At 36.1% G+C, this 19,525-nt stretch overlaps 1 protein-coding gene across 1 annotated transcript; it reads right to left on the reverse strand.

The window, feature by feature from the left end:
- LOC127451270 (transforming growth factor beta receptor type 3-like) lies at window positions 1-18,518 on the reverse strand. Its single transcript, XM_051715829.1, has 17 exons — window positions 18,425-18,518; window positions 17,004-17,116; window positions 16,723-16,883; window positions 16,507-16,644; window positions 16,233-16,407; window positions 15,855-16,023; window positions 12,584-12,728; window positions 12,298-12,490; window positions 10,270-10,388; window positions 9,496-9,651; window positions 8,810-8,896; window positions 6,143-6,367; window positions 2,139-2,681; window positions 1,880-1,949; window positions 1,711-1,764; window positions 504-599; window positions 1-331 (listed from the first exon to the last, which is right to left on the reverse strand). Exons 2-17 carry the CDS (start codon window positions 17,062-17,064, stop codon window positions 216-218), a joined length of 2,508 nt encoding a protein of 835 aa, XP_051571789.1. The 5' UTR covers window positions 17,065-17,116; window positions 18,425-18,518; the 3' UTR covers window positions 1-215.
- Between the last annotated feature and the right edge of the window lie 1,007 nt (window positions 18,519-19,525).

Genomic DNA, 19,525 nt, shown 5'->3' on the forward strand with positions numbered 1-19,525 from the left:
ATATTCCTTTAAGACATCTGCAACATGTAAGGGCTAAAAATCACTCTGAAAACCAAGAAGATGAACCATACAGATATACACATATCAGACTTAAATAATTCTACATAATATAAGTCAGCAGCAAATACAATCACACAGTTACACACCTCAGTGCAGGGGTGCACCAATAACTTTACACAGTTAGTTTAGATAGTTTCGAAATGTCAGTCGCATGTTTATTTAATCTCATGTAAACTGTTGATTTGGTCCAGTGGTGTCATCGGGTTCCTGACGGCTGTGTTCTGTTCTGTGGTCTCTAGGATTCGGTCTCTCTGTGTCATATAACGTCTTCCTGACAATCAACAACACAACTGATGACTGTTGTTACTATGGCAGCACTAAGAACTGTTGTTAAATGCTACTAATTTTACATTCACCTTTAACACGTATAATTATGTATATTTTTCAGGAAAGCAAAAAACGTGTTAGGTCATGATGTGTTGTGAGGGTTTGTGTGTTTGTACCAGTGTGAGTGTAGATGCACCACAGCGCCCCCATCAGACTGAAGCCCATCACAAACGCGACAAACGCAATCACCTGCACGGGACCTGTGTCTGCTCCTGAACACAAACAACACAAGAAAATATAATCGATAATAACTGGAATCTGAAAATGAACTCAAACGCATAAATGAACAGAAAAATAACAAGGAACTAACTGAACTGTCTAATTATTAACCTCCTGTGACTCCGCGTCCACATGTGTGGACATTGCATTTTGGCTTCGCTATACACAACACTTAATTTTATTTCATATAAACCGACTGATCTCAGTTCAGAAGACTCTGTGCGGTCAGCAAACGGGTTAAACTTTCGATGCACGGAGTCATGTGACAAAACAGCATGGTGCCGATCACAGCAGAGTTTGTCTTTGGGCGAAACACGGCACGCTGTTAAACACGACGACCACATATGTGGACTATAGGCTCATGTTCCTAAAATATCCTATATTTACTGTGCATTATCACTTTGAAAATCAATGAATTCATCCAAAAGCTGAAAATGTGTCTTTCAGAGGCTTTATATGGAGTTAGGATGAAAATAAGGTGCATTTCAAACTGTTCTGAGACCAGTGCAGACAGACAGCACACTGGAGGTTAAGTCATTCACTAAATAGGGATCAAGGGAGCATCCTATAGCTCTCTATGCAGCGAAGTGCATTCACTCCTAAAATCTGATCAAAAGTTCAGTTTCAGGCTGCAGATGATGTTTGGATCACTCAACATGTTTGACAGACATGAGACAATGATAATCAGTACATAGATTCAGAATTTATAATGTATCATTTTATTTTAACATGATTGACAGTGATTGGATGATGCTGGACATTACTTTGAATCTGAATTAATTATGATAATTTCTGATGTAATGTCTGTAACGTCTCAGAAACATGAATAATCAACACTCCTGGACACATAATCAACTATTTGATTAAATAAATCTGACTTTCTACAGCGTACTGTTATTTAAAATTTCACAACTTAGTCCCTCTGTCCACATATGAGGACATACATTTTTAGGAAAACCAGTCGGTCTTAAAACATTTTTTGGTATGCTTCTTAAGGGATACTAATTACAAATCAAAAAGGGGAATGGAAAAAGCACACAGCTGTCACACAGGGGTCTCAGGAGGTTAAATAATAACGTAAAATAATGAGGGAGGAAGACGTACCGGCATGTGAGGGACTATGTCTCGACATCTCAGCGTGCTTTTGGGCAAGATCACCTGATACATACACACACAAGTACAAATTAAACCTGCAAAAACACTACATGTGTTAGTTTTATCCATTAAATCATTTGCACATAATGAACATTCAGCTGCAATGAGAAGTACTGACCAGCAGGAGGAGCCAGAAAGCCAACAGGAGATGTGACCAGAACAGGGCGAGAGAGATTCCTGTACTCACACTGTAAAAGATATATGAGGTGTTTAATTTAAATCTTTTTGGAACACAAAATATTTGTAACCTTTTCAACTTTTAAGTTAGAAAATAAGAAGAAAATTGTACTTCTAGATTCCCAGCCCTAGTCTTATTAGTGTTAATGATGTTTTATATAAAGTACTTCACACAAAAGTCTATGGCTCATGTGTTGTACCTGTTGAGAAGCAGGTGCATGTGTGAAAGCAGGTATTCGGGGCCCATGTGCACAAACTGTCTGAGCTGTGGCCCCTGAGGGCCACGGATCTGTTTGGGCCCTTGATGCGCACAGACGCAGAGTACAGTGCAGGAACTGAATGGAGTTATTAAAGACGGGTCTGAAGATGAAACTAAAGCGCAGTGTGAGGGCGCTTTCTCCCTCATTGTCCCGCTCATCTCTCTTCTGTCTCATCCCGCGCAATCTGTACCTCCCAGCGATGGCTCGCGTGTCTTTAACCCGTCTCATTCTGTTGTCTCTGATATGACGACCCATCTGTCTCCAGCGTGGGAGCATCTGTCTCTCTGACAGTCTGCTGTCATCATGTTCTGTGCTGTGTGTTATTTTGCCACGTGTCTTTCTCTTGGTCAGTAAGACAGATGGATCGGAGGCGCAGGAGCCTGTGATGATGTTCCAGCTGCTGCGAGTCTGTGGATCTGAGAGTGGAGAAACCCAACACGACTGCAGCTCGATGGATTCACCTGTGACACCACTCACTGACACCTGACAGACACAGAGAGAACTTGTGTTAAGTTTACAAGTGTTGTTTGTTAACTCAAGCATCACTATTACTATTACTTATTTTTAGTGATTTGAACAAACATCTGACACTAAGTATTATACGTTAAGTGTGTAACTCCTGCAGTATTTGTGCTACAGACATGAATAATACCTCAAGTTATGTGTCTTGTTGAGGAGGGGTGTGCTTTTACTTTTAATAAAATACAATAAATGATCAATTAAACAGAGGTATACAACTATAACAGTGAATTTACACAATGTTTTTTAAACCAAGTTCCTAGAGTGCATTTTTGTATTTAATTTTGTGATTTCACTGACTTGATTAACTTGAGCTGTATTTTACACCACTATTAACATGAGATTCATCCCTTAAACCCTCATTATCAGGTGACTTTAAAATCTGTGACTTCAAATCTAGAACAAAAAATCTGTGATTAAAAATATAGCACTAAAATCTGACTTCAAATCTAGAACTAAAAATATGTGACTTCAAATCTAGAACCAAAAATCTGACTAAATCTAGAACCAATAATATGACTTCAAATCTAGTACTAAATATTTGTGACTTTAAATCTAGCACTAAAAATCTGTGACTTTAAATCTAGAACCAAAAAAATAAATAAAACAATTTGACTTTAAATCTAGTACTAACAATCTGTGATTTTAAATCTATCACTAAACATATGTGACTTTAAATCTAGAACCAACAATCTGTGACATCAATCTAGAACCAAAAAATCTGTGACTTTAAATCTAGAAACAAAAATCTGTGACTTCAAATCTAGTACTAGAAATCTGACTTCAAATCTAGAACCAAAAAATCTGTGATTTTAAATCTAGAACCAACAATCTGTGATGTCAAATCTAGAATCAAAAATATGTGACTTCAAACCTAGTACAAAAAATGTGACTTTAAATCTAGTACTAACAATCTGTGATTTTAAATCTAGAACCAACAATCTGTGATGTCAAATCTAGAACCAAAACATTTGTGACTTTAAATCTAGAAACAAAAATCTGTGACTTCAAATCTTGTACTAAAAATGTGTGACTTTAAATCTAGTACTTCAAACCTAATACTAAAAATTTGACTTCAAATCTAGAACTTAAAATCTGTGATTTAAAATATAGCACTAAAATTATGTGACTTCAAATCTAGAACCAAAAATCTGACTAAATCTAGAACCAATAATATGACTGCAAATCTAGTACTAAATATTTGTGACTTTAAATCTAGTACAAAAAATCTGTGACTTTATATCTAGAAAACAAAATCTGTGACTTCAAATATAGTACTAAAAATCTGACTTCAAATCTAGAACCAAAAATCTGTGACTTTAAATCTAGAACCAAAAATATGTGACTTCAAACCTAGTACTAAAAATTTGACTTTAAATCTAGTACTAACAATCTGTGACTTTAAATCTAGAACCAACAATCTGTGACTTTATATCTAGAACCCAAAAATAAATAAAAAAATAAAAAAAATCTGACTTTAAATCTAGAAAACAAAATCTGTGACTTCAAATATAGTACTAAAAATCTGACTTCAAATCTAGTACTAACAGTCTGTGACTTTCAATCTAGAACCAACAATCTGTGACTTTATATCTAGAACCAACAATCTGTGACTTTAAATCTAGAACCAAAAATATGTGACTTCAAACCTAGTACTAAAAATTTGACTTTAAATCTAGTACTAACAGTCTGTGACTTTAAATCTAGAACCAACAATCTGTGACTTTAAATCTAGAACCAATAATCTGTGACTTTAAATCTAGAACCAAAAATATGTGACTTCAAACCTAGTACTAAAAATTTGACTTTAAATCTAGTACTAATAATCTGTGACTAAATCTAGAACCAACAATCTGTGACTTTATATCTAGAACCAACAATCTGTGACTTTATATCTAGAACCAAAAATATGTGACTTCAAACCTAGTACTAAAAATTTGACTTTAAATCTAGTACTAACAATCTGTGACTTTAAATCTAGAACCAACAATCTGTGACTTTATATCTAGTACTAAAAATCTGTGACTTTAAATCTAGAACCAACAATCTGTGACGTCAAATCTAGAACCAAAAAATCTGTGACTTCAAATCTAGTACTAAAATGTGTCTTTAAATCTAGTACTAACAGTCTGTGACTTTAAATCTAGTACTAAAAATCTGTGACTTTAAATCTAGAACCAACAATCTGTGACGTCAAATCTAGAACCAAAAAATCTGTGACTTCAAATCTAGTACTAAAATGTGTCTTTAAATCTAGTACTTCAAATCTAGTACTAAAAATTTGACTTGAAATCTAGAACTAAAAATCTGTGATTTAAAATATAGCACTAAAATTATGTGACGTCAAATCTAGAACAAAAGAATTGTGACTTCAAATCTAGAACAAAAGAATTGTGACTTCAAATCTAGAACCAAAAATATGACTTCAAATCTAGTACTAAATATTGTGATTTTAAATCTAATACTAAAAATGTGTGACTTTAAATCTAGTACTTCAAATCTAGCACTAAATATCTGTGATTTAACATATAGCACTCAAAATCTATGACTTCAAATACAGGACTTAAAAATCTGTAACTTTAAATTTAATACTAAAAATCAAGTACTGCAAATCTTGCACTAAAAATCTAATACATAAAATATATTGTCAAATCTAGTACTAAAAATCTATTACTTCAAATCGAAAAATATGTTTACTATTTTTTGTTGTATAAATTTAGCCTTAATCTTCATACTTCTTAATTACTCTACTTTACTTATTGTTTTGTTATTTAATTCATCTGCCTGTATCTGTAAAGCAACTTACAATGCATGTCCTGGGAATCAAACCCATGATCTTTGTGTTGCTTGTGCTATTCTCTACAAGTTGAGCTACAGGCAGGGAGCAAACCCATGACCTTTAGAACTATAGACCAGAAAATTACACGCTGTGCCAAACAAATTGACATAATTTATTCATATTGGTAAATGTGTTGCTAATTGTTTGTTTGCAAGCTTACAGTAGTTGATTCTGAAATATTTTATTTACATTTATTTGCTTGTATATTACTTGTTTTTACTGTTGTTATTTGACTTAATATGACCTTTTTTTTTGCACAGAGCTTAGATGCACTTCATCACACTTCATCCTTACAATCTGTTGTCATGCAGTAAGGACAACACTTCAGATGTTTGCAAACGCCTGTCCAGTCCACATCTTTTAATCTGCCCTTCATTCACTAATAAAAACAGATGTTCTGCAGAAATCTCCACATGGAGACAGGAGTCTCAAGTCCTTGAGCTCTTTAATCACATGAGCTGATGTTTATTATCAGTTTCACCGGCTGCTATCATCGGCTCTGACCTTAGGGGACGCCAGAGAGAAAACAACACGAAAACAACCAGAGCTGCGAGAATGAAACGATAAAAATGAGACAATAACAGACCTCTGTGTAGACACGGTCGTATGCTGTGATAACACATGGACCGACGGGTCTCTTCTCGTACGCCTCAGTTACAAACAGCTCCATGGACAGAAGCGGAGAGGCGTGAGGCCTCGGCGTCCAGGGAGGAGCTGGAGCTTGAGTGAACCACAGTGCCTCCTCAGGCCGATAGGTGGGAGTTGCGTTCGCTCGATTCTCAGGACTGGGCAGAGAGGACTCACAGCTAATCTGAACACAGAGAAATAAGACGAGAATCCACAATTAGTGACAAAAGCACACATAAACCGTCTACAAGTACAAAGACTCTTTAGTTAGCATTCTCAGTTCACAGTACTGCTTTACAATATTTACATGTGAAAGCAACAAAGAAACACGCAGTAAAGCGAAAATACACAGTGGAAAATAAGAATAAAATACGATTTTCATTTGTAAAGTATTTAATTCACTGGATTAATTAAACAATAGGAATTACCACATGCGTCATATGTTGTTGGAAAGCTCACAAAGAGTAGAATACAACCAGCCTAATTTTGTTTTACTCACAGACAAAAATATAGCGAGTAATAGCTAAGTATATGTCTTTGACAATTATGTTGGTGTTTTTTATATAACGCGTTGTCGCTTATAAATTCATGAAAAATAAACGGAAAATAAAATATCACATAATATTACTTAGAGGAGGTGATTGTCTTTCAAACGAGCCCAAACACAATGTAATAGGATGTCAAAAATCATTAGATAATCCACATGAAGCTCAATGTTACATATGGCCACCAGGAGATGGCGCCAAATACATGACACAGACTCAATGATGACTCAAATGACACAGAATGAACCTCATTCTGTGAAATCTCATTACTAAAATCATGTCTGTATGCTATGCAAACCTTTAGTCATTGTTGTGTTTGCATGTGTAATTAGTTCTTATGTACAACTATTATGTTTTATTTGTTTGGAGAGGCTTTTGGACACATTGAGATGTTTTTGGACACTATGATAAGTTATTTTTGTCCTTTTGATCGCTTTGTCGTATCAACACAAAATTTTACTCAGATTGACATGATTGGGAACAAAACAGAAGTCGTTTTTCGGAGCCACCTTATTTACACTCAGATATATATATTGTCAATTAATAAAAATAAGCAAAAAAAGATTTTTTTTGGCCAATTTTTTGTGATTTTTCAGCAGTTTCAGACTGTATCATAATCTTTATCATTCAAAAACGTGAAAAGTTTTCTTTAAAATTAAACCAAACAATTGACCCTCCTTGGTTTTTTTTTTTTTTTTTTTGTAGAGTTATAAGCTTTTAATTGTGGATATGGCACTGATAGTAGCAATAGGTTTCTCAGGGTCAGGTTATTTTAGCTGGGGTAAGTTGTCACAATGGAACCACAATAGAACCTGACACGTTCCCCCATCACAACCAGCAAAACAAAATCTAGGCCTCTCTTTAAAACTTCCCCAGCATTAGGCTTTTGAGGAGAATGTAAAAAAAAAAGAAAGATTCATGGCAAAATGATACATGAAACAACAAAAATGGAAAAGCTAACATACAAAATTATCAAAACATTGCTTTGGCCAACAAATATTGTATCTGATATAAATGTATACAGTTTAGTAATTGAAACCATTCAGTAAAAATATGCTTTGATAAAATAGTTGACCCTTGCCTGAATGTTTTCCATTGTGATTTGATTATGTTTGCTTGTTTAACCAAGAGCAATAACAAAAATATGATGATAAATATAGCTGCAAGCAGCAACTACAGGGCCAAGCACACCAACGGCATGTACGGAAGTGTCACTGGACATCAGTGATTATGACTTTAAGAAAAGCTACATAAAGAAAAATAAGTAGAATTGCTAAAATTAGAATACAATTAATTATACATTTTGACCAATAGGTGGCGCAGTCACCAAATTTACATGGCAAGGTCATGGTGTGGTCATTATAACACACACAAAGTTTCATGAAAATACGGCAAAGCGTTGCAGAGATACAGCCTCAGATGCTTTTTGGTGACTTGCCATCAAATTTGTTGGTGCGCTATTCGAGAACCGTTTTGGCTATCAAAAATCTTTTCATAACTTTTTGTCGTAAGTGTCCCTAGATGATACATGACAAATTTAGTACATATCGGATTTATAGCCTAGGAAAATGACGGACAGGATGTATGGCCGATATGCCAAAGCGTTGCGAAGATGCAGCCTCACGTCCATTTTGGCGTGCTCGCCATCAAATTCGTTGATGCGGTAAATGAGAGTGGTTTGGTCTATCATCATGAATTCCACAAATTTTTTTCACGAGTGTCTCTAGATGATACATACACAATTTCATGCAAATTGGACCAACGGCCTAGGAGGAGTTTGAAAAAGTAGGTTTTTCTGAAAATTAAAAATGGTTGAAAATCAGCAATTATTCAAATTAAAAAAATTATTTTAATTAAGTGTAACAACTGCAGTATCCCTGGTCTCCCCTACGAATATATAATATACGGTTTTGGTCATATTGCCTTGTCCTAATAAATAACTGCAATAACACAGACACTGATGGAGTGGTTGCTGCCTATGGAACATGCACTTATGAGGTCCTATTTCAGTTATGATGCTGCCTCAGATTGCAGTTTCCTATGCAGACAGTGAGGCAGGAGTTTAAAATAGTCACACTCACATGAACGCTCAGTGGAGTGTCATACATCACATCCCAGTCCGTGTCGTTGTTCGAACCCTCTGAAGGCTTCTGTCTCCATAGAAACACCTTAAAATATTGAATTAAAGTAAAACACTTTTTTTGGTTACACACTACAGGTCTATTCTTCCAATGCATCTTCTGAAAAAACTGTCAATGATTTGATCCACTAGTTTCAGAACAGTGTGACCCGGGTCATCTGTGTTTGGTGTATGAGTGGTCGGATAAACGTCATCTCATCCACACACACACACACAGAGAGAGAGAGAGAGAGAGAGAGAGAGAGAGAGACAGTGTGAGCCCGGTCACATAGTCATTTAGGTAAATTATAATTATTCCAATGCACAATTACTGAATTATCAAATCATAAAACTGTACAATTGCTGCATTGCAGAATTCTTAATTTACACAATCACATAATTTCTGAATTCTGCTCTATGCCAAAACTGTTTATAAATTAAATAAACAATAATACATTTTTATTCATTTTATTATTATTTTTTTATTAATTACTATGTAAATAATTAATATGAATTATGATGATTTTGACTCAGAGGTTTGGCCTCATTCAGTTTCATTAGTGTGTTTTATTGCCATGACAATAACTGTACATTTGTATTGTAAAATAAGGTAAAATAGCAATAGAAAACATTAATATAATCTCTCACTGTGTTTGTGTAATGTACTCTTCTGTTTACTCCATCCATATCTCCCTCCGTCCCACAGGAAATGACTGGGAAAACCAACAGGAAGTGGCTCCCATTAAACTCCGCCTGACAGCCGCGGTCACGCAGAGTCACTGTCGCCACCGCTAAAAACAGAGTCTGTATGCGTGCACAAAATAATGTGATTATTTTAAAGAAACGGCGGAGAAAATGCTTGTACTAGTCAAGTGAACTGTCTTATTTTTCTCCCCAATTTGGATCCCAATGCGCTCTAAGTCCTCGTGGTGGTGTAGTGATTCGCCTCAATCCGGGTGGCGGAGGACGAATCTCAGTTGCCTCCGCGTCTGAGACCGTCAATCCGCGCATCTTATCACGTGGCTTGTTGAGCGTGTTACCACGGAGACATAGCGCGTGTGGAGGCTTCACGCTATTCTCCGCGGCATCCACGCACAACTCACCACACGCCCCACCGAAAGCGAGAACCACATTATAGTGACCACGAGGAGGTTATCCCACCCTCCCTAGCAATTTGGTTGCTTAGGAGACCGGGCTGGAGTCGCTCAGCACACCCTGGATTTCAACTCACGTCTCCAGGTGTGGTAGTCAGCATCAATACTCACTGAGATACCCAGACCCCCAAGTAAACTGTTTATAACTGTATTTATTTTGTATTTACTGCCAGTGTTTTCACTTGTTTTTCAATCGTTTTTGCTTAAAAAAAGGGATTTGTTGCAGTATAGCTAGATGTTTACATGTTTAAGTGTGTATGTTGGTCACCTGTAGCATCTGTGCATCCACGGTAACAGTAAGAGCTCCGTTGTCACAGCGACAGGTGAGCGCCTCTCTGCCTCTGTCTGCTGTTAAATCCTCCTGACCTGACCACTGCGGCCGGCGCTCTGAACGACAACAGAGACTCTAGTGAGCTGCCTCACTGTAACTGCCTACATATGCAGCTGTAACTTTTTAAACACAAAATACACAGGGCTGTTTAGACTTAATGCATTCTAGCGTTTAAAAAAGCGAGATGCAGCGCAACAATTGCAGGTGTTTCGAGACATGTTTATAAAAGTTGCAGTTCTTTTGACACTGCGGGGCCCTATTTTAAGACCGCTAGGCCTTAAGCATAGTGCTATTTGATACACAATACACGTAACATCAACTGGCAAGTATGAAAATAATTCTAGGCGTAAGTGGGTTGGTGGAATCGTTCGTGTAAAGTAAATAACAAACGTAAATAAAGACAGCCCATTTATAAGACGTTAGAAGCTAGTAAACAATAGAAATACAGTATGGACCATTTGTGTAAACATATCAAATTAGACTTTGCACCACTTCATTTACATGGACATCCCATATATTTTTGCTAGGGCTGTCAATCGATTAAAATGTTTAATTAAATTAATTGCATGATATGCTGATTAATTCATCAAATGAATCGCATATATCAATATTTGCAGACAATGGCCCGAATAAAAATAGTTTAATAAATAATGATGCATAATTATAAATAATTACATTTAATAATTGTAAATATAATATATAATAAATATAATAAATTAAAAAAGATAAAAAGGACTGTCAATCGTTTAAAATGTTTAATCTATATTAATTGCATGATGTGCTGATTAATTTATCGAATTAATCACATGCATCAATATTTGCAGTGAAAGACCCTAAATAAAAATAATTCAATAAATAATGATACATAATTATAAATAATTACATTTAAATAATTATAAATATTATATATAATAAAAAATAAATAAAATAAGGACTGTCAATCGGTTAAATGTTTTAATCAAATTAACGACATGATGTGCTAATTAATTATTTGCAATTAAGCACATACCAATATTTGCAGAGAAATTATTATTATAAATATTTTTTTATAAATAATTATATATATATATATATATATATATATATATATATATATATATATAAAATTCAGATACTTTTAATGCCTTAAATTACTGTGGCAGATGAGTAAAGCATTGATTAAGCAACACAAAAAGTGGCTTTAGAAGGCAATAAATTGTTTATTTCCATTTCATTGAACATGAGTCTATCATTGGCCAGTCCACAGGAATCCATTTTGCAATTGAACAATCTGTCCAAGGTAGACGAATTATATATGGGTTTCTAAGGATGCATCAATGTATACACTGTGCTAGAAGAATGCTTTTGGAGTATTTCACTTTGGCATTTTTAGGATGCCGTGTCCACTGTGTTTGAATGCAACAACGTGTTCGTCCTGATCTTGTGCTGTCTGCTGTCAGTAAGTGTTGTTTGTTGTCTGTACAGTTGCGTGTTGCCTGTTTAGCTGGAGTTGCGCTTACTGCCCCCTGCTGACTGAGTCTTGTAAAACATAAAGGTGAACATTCCTTGTTATGGTCCTGGGGCATGATTGTGTAAATTTTTTGTAACGCATATTTTTTTATAGAATTAATCACACTGAATGAACGCATTACATTTAAAAAAATAATAACAATAATTTGAAAAATTTAAAAACAGCGCTGACAAATGCAAAAAGGTCACTAACACAGAAATAGCATGTGAAACAGTTAATTACTAATGATTTCTATAAATACTATTTTCTTTATGTACTTCTTAATCCTGAATAAAATCCTAGTTACTGCCATCTTGGATGACATTTTTTAGTAAGCTTGTTGCAATGCATTATGACAATGCAGTGGAAAACGGTATTCTAGTGTGGATGTGAGGCGTAAACGTACCAAAATGAATGCATTTTCATAAGAAAAAGTATTAATATAGACATGGCCTTAGAAAACAGCACAAACTCACCTGTTCCAATCGCCTTTAACTGGATTACGAAGCGATTGGCGAGATCAGCCTCTGTATATGAGGTCACTTTGGGAAAGCCATTCTGATCGGCCCATTCAAGGAGGTCAGGTGTGCTGAGAAGGTCAGAGGTCATGGTGCTGGTCATGGAGAGGTCAGGGTTTCGAGAGTTCGGCAGACTCACACTGTTGGACGACTGCGAGAGAGAAACAGACCTGTTAATAAAGCATCAATGAGGCGTTTGGAAAGCATACAGGTTACAGATAGTGAATTAAACAAGCTGCCTTACATATACCCTGATGTGACCTCTGACCTCTGGAGCCACTAAAGCCCAGTTCACTGAAACAGCACTGCTGAGAATCAGAACGATACTGTGATATCCTGAATCAACCACTGGAGGCAGAAGAGAGACAGACACCTCCACCTGCAGCGAGCTGAGAGAGAAACAGACAGGGTTTGTCTACATGATTTTGACTTCACAACTAAGCGCTCATTAACATAATCCCACCACATTTACATATCAACACAGAATCAATTCTTCAAGCAGAAGATGCTAAAAATGCCAAGCTAAGTGCTAAAACATGCTAGCAACACCTAAGTGCTAATACATGCTAGCAACACGCTAAAACATGCTAGCAACACCTAAGTGCTAATACATGCTAGCAACATCCTAAAACATGCTAACAATGCCTAGCTAAGTGCTCAAACATGCTAGCAACATGCTAAAACATGCTAACAATGCCTAGCTAAGTGCTAAAACATGCTAGCAACATGCTAGCAACATACTAAAATATGCTAGCAACAACTAAGTGCTAAAACATGCTAGCAACACATTAAAACATGATAACAATGCCTAGCTAAGTGCTCCAACATGCTAGCAACATGCTAACAATGCCTAGCTAAGTGCTAAAACATGCTAGCAACATGCTAGCAACATACTAAAATATGCTAGCAACAACTAAGTGCTAAAACATGCTAGAAACACACTAAAACATGATAACAATGCCTAGCTAAGTGCTAAAACATGCTAGCAACATACTAAAACATGCTAGCAACACCTAAGTGCTACAACATGCTAAAACATGCTAAAACATGCTACCAATGCCAAGCTAAGTGATATAACATGCTAGAAACATGCTAGCAACACACTAAAACATGATAACAATGCCTAGCTAAGTGCTAAAACATGCTAGCAACATGCAATAACATGCTAGCAACACCGAGCTATGTGCTACAACATGCTACTTAAATTTGCAGGCCAGTCTTTTTCAAGCCAACCTCAGAGTTTGTCTACAAACTTTTCAATCTAGTTCCAGTTTCTGTTTCACTACTGATAAGAGAAAGAATTTGTTTTTTCCATGATATGACCCATTTATTTTCGGTTACTTTATCCAGCCATTGCGTAATGGCTGGATAATCAATTTTTTAGAAGAATTTTAGCACTCGACAAAGAGCAGTTCATAGCTAATTAAATATTTTAGAGCTGAGCATATACTGGGAAAATTCATGTTCACTAAATAAATTTTCATGAATTTTTATTATTTTATTTTGTATATTACAACTTTTTAAAGTTGTAATATACAAAATAAAATAATAAAAATTCATGAAAATTTCTTTAGCTGATTCAAGTCCTGTATGGAGCGGGTAGAACAGGAGCATCACATAAGCACATTATAAAATGTAATGTAATCCAATTACTAGTACTCAATATTTTTGTAATCTGGTAACATAATCCAGATTACATGTTGTTGCCCAGCACTGACCAGGAAATATCAGGGAATTTTAATTTTAATACAGGACTCGAATCAGCATCTTTGGCATGTATTTGGTGTTTGGTTTCTGTGTTAAATTTAGTATCTAAATTAATGCACAAATAAATGCCAACCTGTTTGAATTTGCACCCTACATTGAAAATGTCTTGGTGAAGGCCACACCTTCTCATGAATAATTATCAGTACATCTCTCATAATATCTAGAGACATTCACTCATTATTAATTTCAAAGCTGAATAATTGAAAGTCCAATCGCTATTCCTAATTTCCTAAGTAACAACAATTATTTTATACTTATAAATACAACCATGTTCTCATTGTCGTTTATCTTGAGTAACATTAATTATTATGAAACTTTAAGCACTTTTTTTACTAGACAACTAACAAATAGCAAGTTTCTGTTGTTATTTTATGTTTACTAATGTTTAATGAAAGGAGTGTTAATTAGCACTTAATACATTTCAAATTAATGACTGAATTTTAATCAAAATATAAAATGGGTAATCCAAAAGTAATCCGAAAGTAATCAGATTAAATTACATTAAAAGTGCAATCTAAAAGATTACATAACAGAAGTAATCTACCCAGCACCCTTGGAGTCGTGAGTTTGAATCCAGGGTGTGCTGAGTGACTCCAGCCAGGTCTCCTAAGCAACCAAATTGGCCCGGTTGCTAGGGAGGGTGGAGTCACATGGGGTAACCTCCTCGTGGTCACTATATTGTGGTTCTCGCTCTCGGTGGGGTGTGTGGTGAGTTGTGCGTGGATGCCACGGAGAATAGCGTGAAGCCTCCACATGCGCTACGTCTCCGCGGTAACGCGCTCAACTAGTCACATGATAAGATGCGCGGATTGACGGTCTCAGACGTGGAGGCAACTGAGATTCGTCCTCCATCACCTGGATTGAGGTGAGTCACTACACCACCACGAGGACTTAGAGCACATTGGGAATTGGGCATTCCAAATTGGGAGAAACATAGAAGACCCTTTTTAGGACCTTTTCACCAAACTTTGCATGCACCCTCAGATCATGGTCCTGATGAAGCATACCAAGTTTAGTTTCAAAACGACAAACCATTGGCAAGTTATAGCCTCGCTTCCTGTTTTATGTCGACCTCATTACATTTGTGTTAACGTAACTTTTCAACAAAGTCAGAAATCAAAATTTGGTATTATTCATTCTGTGCGAATCAGTCTGGAGATAATTTTGAACCACAAAGTTTGATGGAATAGTTGCGAATAAACGATAAATGTCATAATCCAAAATGGCAGCCACTGTAATGAGATGAGTTTTAATTTAAGTGGTCCATTTGTATCATCAGGAGGAGAGTAATTACATGCAAAAAGAATTTCTAGGACAAATGGCTCAAAAGATAAGCACAAAAGAAAAGTGAATTTTTGAACTGGTGGTGGCACTATAGAATTAGTCCCAGAGACTGCAAATTTGGCATGGTGCTATTCGTGTTCAGAAATTACTCTGAAACGAATTAAAACGAATTAAATGCAAAAAGAAACCAATCCCTCATGCATCATTTATGAATTTAAGTCTTGTTGCTCCAATTTAAGACTTTTTAAGACTTTGCAGACCTGCAGGAACCCTGATTCACTATAGAAATTTCCATGGTTTAAGATTTTATTCATTTCTATGACTTTTTCAGGCCTGGAAAGAAAAATGTAAAAAATATTTTTTTGATCAATTGTTATTTCAATGTTTTTCGACACCGTGGGAACCCTAATGCAAATAAGTGCATTATATGTCTCAATTCGGAACGGTTTGGGAAGTGAACTCACCCGCACAGACCTGACCCTGACGACCACAGTCTGATGACATGCACCTCTGCATCAGCGTGATCACTGGACGGCATGCATCCATGCACTTCCTGTTCCTGTATCTCTGAGGCCAGATAATTCTGAGATAAGAAAAGAGACTGGAGAAGACACTCGTTCGGCATGCTGGGATCTGTGGTCCAAAATAAAGCACAAGCCAATGAACAAACAGAAATGAGCACACGTCAAGCCCATATGATTGGCTTTCATCCTGTGTTGCATATTTCCTATTGAAACAGGAAGTTTGGGTGGGCCATATATATATACTTTAAGGGGTCTAAAAATGAGTAAAGGCTTTCAATTATATCTCTTTCTTTACTGATGTATTTGTGCATTTCTCACCCTCTCCCAGACGAAGATAAATGCGGTTGGCATGTATAGTGTGTGTGAAGGAGGAGATGGTGGTGTGCCGCTGTAGAATCCAGTGCAGCAGAACTTGCGGACGTCGTGGCAGAGATGACACCTGCGTCACTCGAATGGACATACTCACAGACTCCGCCGTGGAGTTCAGAGACACCTGGAAATTTAAGACCAAATATATTCTACCCAGCGTAACGTGACACAAACAGAAACCAAGTTACTTGTTGCACGGCACTGTTGACGATCAATCACACACCTGCACAAGCACATTGATGTTGTGCGGCAGTCCTTCGTTTTCTATCACCCAGCGTGCGGGATGCTGGGAACTCAACACCAGAATCACCGGGCGATTGATGGGACGAGACCAGGTCAAAGGTCTCAATACCACTGTTACCTGGAAAAAGGACACCTGAGACTAACGTGTGCATGCCAACAGGATGTTTAGAATGATGGGTGGACAGACTTCCTGTACCTGTCTGTTTGAGGCTTTGCCCACAGAAATCACATGAGTCTCTTTAATTCCGCCCTCTCTGGCCGCACACCCCGTTCCCGCTTCGAAGCGCTCCAGTTGAGCGTGTACAGGATGCAGCACCCCCACAGGCCACATAGAGCACTGCAGCTTCCTGCTCGATGCTGAAATACACAAACAGAACTAGCTCTTTAAAAAAATCACATAATTTAAACAGCACATTTTTTATCTCTTTTTAATAGCCTTTTATGTTCTGAGTGAGCTTGTGGTCATTTTAAGTTTACCTGCAGTTCCAACCCTTGCCAACATGAGGCAGAGTAGAGCACAACCCCTCCAGTGAAACATGCTACAGCGCTTGAAAGATTTCAGAGAGAAGAGTTCCTACACTGACATACTACTAAAAGATAAATGTATGTATAAAAATGTAGAGAGAGAGAGAGAGAGAGAGAGAGAGAGTGAGTACATACAAGACAATCAAGAAATGCACAAACAATGATTATAGAATCAAGGCTGGTTTTCTCATGAAGAGAAAATCATTGAGATAAACCTGACTGAACTGTTTTGTTTTTTTATTGTAATCTTTTGTGTTGAAGTTTGACTGCTTGTTTATTTCCTCATTCCTGCTGTCTCTAACTGATCTTACTCACTCCCACAAGCCACAAACATACTGTTTGCAGACTTCATTTTATTTAGAAATATCCAAAATGATTTTTTTTACTACATATTTTCAGTAATTACATAATTTTACATTAATTCCGATTTTATTAGCCTACTGTTGTTTGCATTTATTTTTAAAGAGGAAGGCAACGTAAACAGACTTAAAATGATAAATTCATAACTATACTGTAAAGGCAAATAAGTATTTAGCATAAAATCAGAAATACATGTTATTACTATGTTATGTTATTATTGTAATATATAATATAATACATGATTATAATTTTGCAAGTTAGGGTTATATTGGCCAGAATGTAGCAGACTAAATTATAACTAGTGCAGAACAACAATACATGCTACTTTTTAATAAAGAAAAAAAAAATACAAATAAATAAATAAGCTTTACCACAAGTATAAACAGTTTAAAATGCATTACTAAAATAACAGCTGTAAAATCCAATTAGTTGACCTTGCTTAGATTTTTTTTTAATGGCTTAAATTTAACAAGCTCTTAGTTCAGCAGAGGAAACACTAAATCACAACTATCAGTCAGCTACAACAAAACAACAATAAATAAAACTATATACCTTTTAAATAACAATGGGTTTTTTCTACATACGTTCCTTCGTTTTGACCAAACACACATCATTTATTTAAGCACAATGGCTTGTATTCCACACATCCGCAGTTTTGTACTTGATAATTTTGAGTTAGTATTACTCGAAGCCAAAGTTTAAAGAACGTATATATTTGAGTTACAATTCCAAAATGTGACATTTCTACTACTGTTTAATTTAAGTTTTTATTAATGACAACTTTAGTGTTTAGAGAGTAAAGGTAACTTAATTAAAACTAGTAAGAATAGTAAAAAATTAAGTTTAAGTTGAGTATACTTTTCTTTGACAATTTTAGATAACTATTAGTATTTACAGGACAACTTGAAATATCAAATACATTTATTAATGAGACTAAGACAGCCATATTGTAATTTATAGTTCATAGAAATATATAATAATTACATATTATCACCTGTTTCTCCTAAACTCACCTGAAGCCAAATGCCATCACTGACTCACCGTTCACCCGCGCTCGCGCCCCACAGCAGAAGCGGGTGTTTCTCTTACCAAATGCAGTGATGCTCAAGCAATCAGTGTCACAGTCCCGCAGAAGAGCTCGTATAGGTCGATCCGTATCTTCTGATCGGTGTGAAAAGTTCTGGTGAGCTGATGTAGTTCGGAGGGGGGCGGCGCCGCGCGGTGGGGAGATGCGGTTGCTGGAGGCGGGGAGACATCAGCGCTCTCAGGGGTTTAATTAAGACGAGTTGAGAGAAACTTTCTCTGACAAATATGTGTATCGCGGTACCATGGTACAATGGTGGTCTCATAAACAGTAGTTAAGATTATATCACAAACAATAAACTATGGTGACTAGAGTACAGTCCACTTTTACCGTGAAATAAAACAATAATGTTATTTTAAATGTAATGTGGTCACATAAAAATGCTACAGTCGGCTACATAACAACTAAGATTCATTTTCATAGAGTTTATCTGTAGGTATAATGGTTTTCTACAAAAACTGAAGGTAAACTTTGGTTACTAGTAAAACCATGGTTATTTTGTAGTTTCTATTAGAGCTGCAACTTACGATTATTTTGATAATCGATTAATCGGATAAATAACCAAATTTTATTTCCTGTGTTTTATTAAAATGTGATTGTGATGAAAAAAAAAAAAAGAAAGAAAAGAAATGATAAAATGCATAAGGATTTGGTTTGGTTTACCTGAATCCACAATTCTATGCTCTCACAAAATTTTGAACAAAGCCTGAATCATGAAAAGTTAAGTTTGAATATCTAATTATTATTATTACTTTCAGGACATATGCAAAATAGTTCCTTTACTTGTAAAACTTAAAAATTGCTGTTAATTTAAGAGTAAAATGATCCATCAGGGATGGAGTGGGACAAAACACACACACAGAGACACACACACACACACATATACACACACACACACGTACACACACACACACACACACACACAGAGACACACACACACACACATGTACACACACACACACAGACACACACGCACACACACACACACGCACATACACACACACACACATATACACACACACACACACAG

This window comes from Myxocyprinus asiaticus, chromosome 14 (assembly GCF_019703515.2).
Source record: "Myxocyprinus asiaticus isolate MX2 ecotype Aquarium Trade chromosome 14, UBuf_Myxa_2, whole genome shotgun sequence".
NCBI lineage: Eukaryota > Metazoa > Chordata > Actinopteri > Cypriniformes > Catostomidae > Myxocyprinus > Myxocyprinus asiaticus.

Bases quoted from the DNA above. Each gene is read 5' to 3' on its own strand.
- LOC127451270 (XM_051715829.1), bottom strand. From the start codon at position 17,064: ATGTTTCACTGGAGGGGTTGTGCTCTACTCTGCCTCATGTTGGCAAGG. The intron at 6,368-8,809 runs GTGAGTGTGACT...CTCTGTGTTCAG, and splicing joins ACACTCCACTGAGCGTTCAT to ATTAGCTGTGAGTCCTCTCT. The intron at 600-1,710 runs GTACGTCTTCCT...GTTTGTGTTCAG, and splicing joins ACATAGTCCCTCACATGCCG to GAGCAGACACAGGTCCCGTG.